Below are 8,499 nucleotides of genomic sequence, written 5' to 3' on the forward strand. Positions count from 1 at the left end.
GTTGGGATGCCGCACCAATGGCGTGAGGTTAGGAGGAGGCGGGGAGTGGGGGGAAGCTTCTTCCTAGCACAGAGTGATCTGGGTGAAACTCTGTTCATCCTCATCTTTGGTAGCTGTGGCCAAGGCCGGGCAGAGGGCAGGCTCTGCAGCAGGAGGGAGCGGAAAGAGCTGGGCAGTAAGAGAGAAGCCCCCACCATCTCAGAGAGGATTGAGTCTTGGAGAGCGTCGAGTCTCGGAGAGGATCGAGCGCTGGTTGTCACTGATTTAATCTCTACCCTGGGGCACATCATTTAAAGGCAACGTGTTTTCACAGCTGTTAAATTGCCTCCTGTAAGTTTGCGGTGAGGACTGTTTCGTAGAAAGCTGCTCGTGTCTTTAATAAATGATCAGCGGTGAAGTTACCGGAGGGACGTAGCTCTGAGGCACAGATGACCAGGGTTTGGACAAGGCACGTCTGGTTCTTTGCGACTTTGCTTCCATCTCCGAGCCAAGGAGTGCAGCACTCCCTTCTGCCCGCTCTCCTTGCCCCTGCCTTCCCCTTCTCTGAATAAATACCTCTGAGGCACCTTGTGGAAACCTACCTGCTGCATATTTTCCTTTAATTTTTTTTAAACCTCTTTCCTTATCTCCTGCTTCCTCTTAAGGAACGACTGCCTGCTGCTGAGAGCTAAATCCAGTCCTCCTCCGCCACCAGGTTCTACAGCCCCATGAGTTTCCTAAAAGTGATGCCAGACTATTCCCACTTCTTGTTCTGCTGCTGGGGACTCAACTTCCACCCCCTGGCATGAAAAGCCCTGTTGTGGGTCGCTCCCAGACAGTAACCCTCTGTTTTGTCCTTTCCTCTCCAGCCGGATCTCCTGAATTTCAAGAAGGGATGGATGTCCATCCTGGACGAGCCGGGAGAGGTAAGCCTGAGGCAGGGGGGCTGCCTCTTCCCCCAGCCCCTGCTGCTAGAGATTCTCTGGCGAGCAGCCGATTTCCTTCCCCCTCCCTCGCTGAGGTCACTCCCGCTGGGAAAGGCAGCGAGAAGCCTTTGGTGGAGGTGCCTCGCTCTGTGCGCAGGCACAGAGGTTCACCCAGCGCCCTTCTCCCAGACGAGGGGCACGAGGGGGAGTTGGAAGGGACATGGAGGAGGAGGAAGAGAAGGCCAAGAGGTCGCGGCGCAGAGCGTCCCTCCCTGTTCCTATGCTTCCCCCGGTAACTGCCTATCCGTTTCCCTCCTGTCTTTTCCCTTCCCTCCCCCTGCCCAATCCGCCCGCAGTGGAAGAAACATTGGTTCGTGCTGACCGACTCGAGCCTGAGGTATTACCGGGACTCGAATGCGGAGGAGGTAAGCAGCCTTTCTCCAGCCCTCTCTTCCTTGCCAGCCAGGGGGGAGAGGAGCACGGCCCTGGCATGACCAGTGCGCTCCCAAGAGAAGTGGCAGCGTACTCTCCTCCTGAAAGGCACCGGAGGTGGCGAGCTGCTCTTTGCCAAGGGGTGACAAAGAGGATGGGTGTCTGAAGGCGGGCTGGCGATCAAAGGGAATGAAAGAGGTCACATGCGACTGGTAGTGCAGGTCTGTGTGCTGGGCATCACTGACACTCTCCGTCCATGCTGCTGGCTGCCCCTCAGGTTAAAAGAGGACACGCTGTGCCAGGGAGCTGAGACTGGCTCCCGGAGAGCTGTGGGGTGAAGGCAGAGGCAGCCTGCGCTTCAGTTAGGGTGCCGGCAGGTAACAGGAGCTTTTGCAAAGCTGGGTTTGCACTGATGTCTTAGCGGGTGGTTGTGCTTGCAGGCTGATGACCTCGATGGAGAAATCGACCTCCGCTCGTGCACGGATGTGACGGAGTTTGCAGTGCAGCGCAACTATGGATTCCAGATACACGTGAGTGTCCGGCACCATGTGGACACGGAGCAGCAGCACCAAGGGACACCGGGTGGGAATGCATGCTCCCTCCCCGTGCCGAGATGCTGAGAGGCAAGCCGTGCAAACCTTGTGCCGGGATGGTGGCTCCGCAGGGCTGGCTGGTGACACATGGGGGGTGGTACTCAGGAACACGAGTGCTGCCTGCCTGCAAAAGCAGGAGGAGGAGGAGGCGGCAGCTTTGCAGGGCTGGCCGAAGGCTGTGCTGGAGGCGGCCCAGGAGCCAAGCTAAACGCCAGGAGTGTTTACTTGACCTGTTGGCCAAGGCGGCTTCTCTAGAGCCGCGGGGAGGGAGTGGTGAGCACAGCAGATCTTAGTGTAGCCTGGCTGACTGTGCTCTGAGTAACAACCTGTACCTTGGATCCGGCCCCAGTACAACCCTGTCCTTGGCTACTTGCTGTAGCAGCAGGAGATGGCTGCTAGGGCAACATAAAACCTAGTGGGTGTGCAGGGTTGGGCACTTCGTGGTCTGGGTTTCCTTGCTGTGCCCCAGCACTGGTGCCCAGCTCCCAGCACCTGAATGACTGATGGCACCAGCTCACGTTTGGCCAAATGTGCCGGCAAAGTTTCTTTTGCCTTTGCTTGGAGATGGTCTTGCGGGGGACGTGTAATCTCGCAAATAACGTGTCTCCACTCCCACCCCTCCACCTGATCCCAAGAGCACGGGAGTCTTCAAGACAACACGTGGTCTTTCTAGCACTGTCCACCACCCTTGCGAGCGGGTGCCCGGGGGTCTTGGGGAACGAGTGGGAGCTGCCTGCACCTCTGCCGGGCGCTGACAGGGCCTCCATCGCCTCCCTGTTGCAGACGAAGGATGCCGTCTTCACCTTGTCAGCGATGACCTCGGGCATCCGGCGCAACTGGATCGAGGCCCTGAGGAAGAACGTGCGCCCAGTCAGTGCTCCGGACGTCACCAAGTAAGAGCTGCCCCGCGCCGCTTCTCCTCTTCCCTCTCTTGCTGCCCCTCTCCCCTGGCAGGCAGGGATCGGGAAGGCCCCTCTGGAAATCCGGCTGCTTCCAGATCATCCCTGCCCTCCACTCCTTCTGAATATGGCCTGGAGACATCAGCTGGTGGCAGGGGTTGAGAGCCTGATGATTCCACTCTTGCACCCACTTTTTGCCTCGCCACATCAGTTTAGCCCGGTTTCTCCGCCAGCATGGCTGGAACTCGGGGAGAATCCTCCCTGCCCTGAGGAGGAACCCGTTTCCCCGAGGGATGGGATGCTACAGGCCCAGCTACACGCTCAGAGTGGGGTTTTGTAAGGCTAGGCTGAGCGAGAGCTGAGCCTTGGGCAGTTGGCGGTGCCTCTGCTGGCATCCTTTCCCATGCGGCGCCTCTCCTTCACCGGCCACCGCTCTGCTTTCAGACTCTCCGACTGCGATAAAGAGAACTCCTTCCGTAACTGTGTCCCCCAGAAGAGCTCGCTCCGGACGGAGGAGCAGCAGCGGCCGAGCTTGGGCTCTGAGGGGAACTCGAAGGGTGGTCACTGGAAGGCGGATGGGCAGCGCCATGCCTTTGACTACGTGGAGCTGTCTCCCTTGCCGCAGGACCCCGGGAATCAGGGGTCCCCACAGAGGACAAGAGGGAGCTTGAGGATCTCTGACCGAACTCCCAAGCACGAGGAGCTGGAGCGGGACCTGGCCGTCCGTTCGGAGGAGAGGCGGAAATGGTTCGAGACCCCCGATGGCAGGGTCCCAAATAGCGATGGCCTGGTGGGAGACTCTTCCCGCAAGGCCGGGGAGCAGGACCTCCCTGCTCCCCCACTTTCGGAGGACCAGCGGATTCGGCTGAATGAAGAGATAGAGAAGAAGTGGCTGGAGCTGGAACGCCTGCCCTTGAAAGACTCGCGGCGGATGCCCTTGACAGCAAACAAATGGAGCAGGGGGGCCATGGAGACACCAACGAGGCGCTGAAAAAGGAGGTAAGAGCATCCCTGCTCTCTGAAACTGGGATTCTGGTGTCCCCTTCGTGCGTTCCCTGGCAGCAGGAGGCTCTGTAGAAGAGCAAGGCAGAGGTGCAGGGAGACGTTTATTCTTTCTGGCTCCATTTGCCACCCCTCAAGTGCATGGGAGCTTTTGCAACTGGGTAATGTGAGGCTGGAGACCTGCTCTCACACGCCTGGAGAGATTCCCCAGGCCGCTTTTTGGTCCAGGATAAGTTAGTTGGTGGTACTGCTTGCGTGGAGTCTGTGTTTCCCAGGAGTACATCCGCAGCCCCTCTTCTCTGGCTGTTCCCAAGCCTGCAAGCGCTTCAGCTGCCAGCCTTTGAAAGGAGCCGTGCGCTTGTCTGTCGTCCCAGCTACGCGTGCAGCGGTGGTTTCCTCCAGCACGGATCCAATTCTGGAAGTTGGGATGTCTCCTCCCCTCCCTGCTAGCGCTTACCAGCCTGGGGCTGGCTTTACCGGTTTGGTCCCTTGGCAGGCTGCCATTCCCATGGGAAGCAGACACCTCCGTTGGCCGTGCATGGTCCTCCCCATCCCTAAGCCTGGGGTTCAGATGCAGCACATCGGTCGGGTCGCGGCACTTTTCCACCCCTGGCTGAGCATCTCTCTCCCCTCCCTGGCGCAGGTCCAGTCGCTGCGGGCACAGCTGGAGTCCTGCCGGGCCCGAAATGAGAGCCTTCGGGAGGTGGCGAAATCCCAGGGAGACGGCCACGTGCCCCGGGGATACATCTCGCAGGTGAGCGGGGCACCAGACACAGGACCCTGGGGTCGCTCCCAGTTCCAAACAGGGAAATGCCGGGACTCAGCTCATTGCTGAGCAGGTATCGCTAATCATTGGGTTGCCATGGTGACCCTAACTGGGCCTACTTGTAATCAGTGTTAATTACATAAAGGCTGGTGTGTGTTGCCTGGCCTTAAAGGGGCCAGAGTATAAATGGGGAGGAGGAGCGTTAGGGGAGAGGTGCATGACCTGTGTCCCGCTTCGTGTGTGGGCACGATGCTGGCCTGGCCTGGCCTGGCCTGGGGTGGTGAGCTGTGCCCCTGCTCAGGAGTGGGTCAGCAGCTTTCTGCTGAGCCACCCGCGCGTTCCCCAGCAGTTTGCAGCTTGCCACGTGCGGTTCTTGCTAACAGGGGCTCCCAAATCCCTCGTTAAAAGCAGTCCATCAGGCCCTGGGGAGCTCCCATCCCTGCCAGAGTAGCCCGAGCCCTGAAGGTCACTTTGACTGCGCAGCCTGTTCATTTGCTGGGACAGCACATGGGAAAGCCTGCAAAGCGGAGTTTGCTCAGGCTTCGGCCTCTCACTTGTCTCTGTTTATTTATTTTCCCCACCATGGACTCATCCAAAGCAAGCGGGGTCACATCCCGCAGGGATTTCCTGGGGGGAGGCTGCCATTCCACCACATTGTGGGGATTTCAGGATGTGCCATACGTGTTGAAAGATACCGGGGAGGGGAGGGGGGAGGGGGGGAGGAAATTAGGGCACGCGAAGCCCGTTGCAGCGGGTTGGCTGTACCTAGCCCAGAGAAAGAAACCCACGAGTCCTGTGGCGCCCGGCCCAGCTGGTTACTAGTCACTGTGTCATCTTGATATAATGTTTACAGCTCACAGGCCTCTTTATGGTCAAAAAAAAGCAAAAGGAGTGGGGAGGAATGGCACCTTATCTCCCTAATAACTTGGCTCAAAAGGCCAGCGTTTCACATCTGAGGCTAAACTTGGTCTTTCCCCACAGGGCTTGTTCTCTCTGTCTGCTGAGGTTCACAGCCAGCCCGTGGGCAGATCACCAAATTGATCCCTCGCCTTTTCTTCTCCTTTGGTTGATCTGTGAATCTTCCCAGCTTCCCACCTCAGCAAGGAGGAGTAGCCAGCAAGGACTTGCATTCCCACAGCGTGTTGCAGTGCCCTTTATATCAGCCTTTGCCTTAGTACCAGGGGAAGGAATGGGACGGCAAGGAGCTGTTGGAGGACTTAATGGCTTCTTGGCTCTTTGCTGACATCTTAGAGGCCTTGGCTTTTTAAAATAATACTCTGGCACAGTTTGGTGGTAACAAGTCCTTTCCACGGGGCTTGCGGCAGTGCTGCCGGCGTCTGCAGGGAGCATGGAGGCGTAGCTCCGAGGTGGGAAGCACTTGCTTTGCTGTAACACCAGTTAACCACAGCGCTTGGTGTTGAAAGAACCATCCCCTTGGTCTCAGAGCCGTCAGAAAGGAGGGTGAGCTGTGTGAGGAGGATCCCTAACCGTTAGGCTTTGGGGATGGCTCTTTGGCAGCCTCTGTCAGGCTGCAGGGCAATGTAGGGTGTCACTTTTCAGGAGAAGAGGCTCAGTTTTCATTGATTCCGGGGATGCTGCTTCATTTAAAAGGCAGATACTGAGCTGTGGTTCCTGCTGTTGATCTCCTCCAGCCAGGCAGTGCAGGCTGGTGGAGGGGGCTGGGCTGGAGTGCCGGGCACATTATTCCCAGACCTTGGCCCAAGAGAAATGTTCCTGTCTTGCTGCTTCAGTTTTAAGAAGAGCAAGAGGAACATTTCTTGCTCCGCAAAGCACGTGGGGCTTGCAAGATGTATGGCCCTGTCAAATGGTTGTGTTCTGTGATAAAAGCACCACCTCACTTTCCCAGGATGGTCTTTTCCTTCTGAAGCGGTCTTGCTTCTCTCAAAATGACCCTGGACTTGGGTGAGGTTTGCAAAGCCAAACGTCAGCCGCCTGTCATAGCCTGAGCCCCTGCATGCCTAGGACCTTTGCGTCTCTCACCCCTCCTTTCCCCGCATGGCAGGAGGCCTGCGAGCGCAGCCTGGCCGAGATGGAGTCATCCCACCAGCAAGTGATGGAGGAGCTCCAGAGGCACCACCAGCGGGAGCTTGAGCGGCTGCGGCAGGAGAAGGAGCGGCTCCTGGCAGAGGAGGCTGCGGCAACGGCAGCAGGTAGGAGTGGACACCAAGCCGTGCCCTTGCTCGGGTGGGTCCCTCCCACCTCTCCCAAATGTCTCTTGCGAGAAACCAGTCATCCCAGTCATCTGGAGCCACACTGCTGACCCTGCTGGTGTGAGGCTGATGCTCAGCACCTTCTTGTAGGCAGGCAGGACTGGCAGAGGTGGCAGGGAGCTCCCACACTGTGTTAGTCTCCTTGGCAGCACTTGGTGCATCAGAATGATCCTGGGGTGTGGAGAAGGTGGGGGATGCCCCGAGGGCAGAAGGGATGGAGGGGGAACCTGCAAAGATAGGTGTGGGAGCCTGCAGCGGCAAGAGCTTTGCTGGTTCCCTGGCTTGGTTTTCCCCAGATGTGCCAGAGCTGGCACAGCCTGATCCCCCATCTCCCATTGTCCCCCTCCGCAGCCATTGAGGCGCTGAAGAAAGCCCATCGGGAGGAGATGGATAAGGAGCTGGGCAGGACACGAAGCTTCCAGCAGTGTGGCTCGGTCTCAGATGCCCTTCAGAAGCAGCACCAGTAAGAAACCACCTCCCCCACTCCCCTTGCCCAATGCTGCCGCCCTGCGCCAGTGTCACCGCACCCCATCTGTGGCCATAGCCCCCAGCTGTCCCCCTGCCACCTCCCCAGCTCCCTCCCCAGGGGCGGTGGGTGCCGAGCGGTGACTGCCAGGGCTGCTGGAGCTGTAGGGCAGGGAGGTTTATCCCCTGCTTGGCTATCTTCCCTATAGCACCTCCATTTTCCCTATAGCTTCTTCCCTCTCTTTTCTTTACGGAAAGCTCCTCCAGTTCTCCTGCATGGCTTGAAGCTCCTAGAAGCACCACACTCGTGTGTGGGAGGGTGGGAACTGAAGCCTTGGTCCACAGGAGTCATTACTTTGTGCCAATGACTGATGTGGGCAGAGGCTGCCCGTGGCAGGGGGGAAGGCAATGCCGGTGGCCAGGGGCCGGCAAGGATTGCAGGGCAGCGATGATCTGGTGCCACTTTGACAGGTTGGATGTGGATTCCCTGAAGCGGGAGCTGCAGGTGCTTTCCGAACAGTACTCCCAAAAGTGCCTGGAAATTGGGGAGCTCACCCAGAAGGCAGAGGAGCGGGAGCAGACGCTGCTGCGCTGTCAGCAGGAGGGGAAGGAGCTCCTCCGGAAAAACCAGGCAAGAGAGGGGCTTTCCCTGCCAGCAGAGACCACAGAGAGCATTACTCCCTCGCACAGCACAGCCCCTCTGTTAAAACTCCCCTATTTGTTCATATTTCTTCCCTTCTGAGATTTTATCATCAGAAAGAAAAAAAATTAAGAGTTAGAGGCTGTAGATGGGCCTGTCTTAACTATAGTGTTAAATATGGCGAGTGTATTCTTTGCTACTGGTTGTAGGTGCCACCATCATGTATGGGCAGGGGGTTACAAGGAGGTCTTTAAGCTGGGGCTGGCATGAAGATGGAGAGGTCAGAAGAGCGGAGAGGCCTGTGCCCTGGCTACCCTGACATCTTTTGTTTTTTTCCCACAGGAGCTGCAGACCCGCCTCTCAGATGAGATCGGGAAACTGCGAAGCTTTATTTCATCGCGGGGCTCTGGGGACCGCTCTCTGCACAACAACGAGCGGAGTTCCTGCGAGCTGGAGGTACGGGGGTGCCCCCCAGGCTGCCCCGCTGCCTCCATCCCCACCCTGTGCCGGGGGTCTCCTCCTCGCAGCGGTTTTGGCTTGGAGCGGGTGGGGGGGGGGGGGCGGAT

The 8,499-nt window shown here is 58.2% G+C and overlaps 1 protein-coding gene across 1 annotated transcript in view; it reads left to right on the forward strand.

Annotated features, from left to right (window-relative positions):
• The first annotated feature begins 853 nt into the window (after positions 1 to 853).
• TRIOBP (TRIO and F-actin binding protein) overlaps positions 854 to 8,499 on the forward strand; it is a 10,531-nt gene continuing 2,885 nt past the window's right edge. The window contains 11 exon segments of the mRNA XM_009332635.1: positions 854 to 905; positions 1,262 to 1,330; positions 1,778 to 1,867; positions 2,714 to 2,823; positions 3,274 to 3,779; positions 3,782 to 3,828; positions 4,475 to 4,585; positions 6,621 to 6,768; positions 7,180 to 7,291; positions 7,765 to 7,924; positions 8,276 to 8,389. Of these exon segments, the coding sequence (XP_009330910.1) occupies positions 879 to 905; positions 1,262 to 1,330; positions 1,778 to 1,867; positions 2,714 to 2,823; positions 3,274 to 3,779; positions 3,782 to 3,828; positions 4,475 to 4,585; positions 6,621 to 6,768; positions 7,180 to 7,291; positions 7,765 to 7,924; positions 8,276 to 8,389 (1,494 nt within the window). The 5' untranslated portion in view covers positions 854 to 878.

This window comes from Pygoscelis adeliae, unplaced genomic scaffold, assembly GCF_000699105.1.
Source record: "Pygoscelis adeliae isolate BGI_AS28 unplaced genomic scaffold, ASM69910v1 Scaffold399, whole genome shotgun sequence".
Taxonomy (NCBI): Eukaryota; Metazoa; Chordata; class Aves; order Sphenisciformes; family Spheniscidae; genus Pygoscelis; species Pygoscelis adeliae.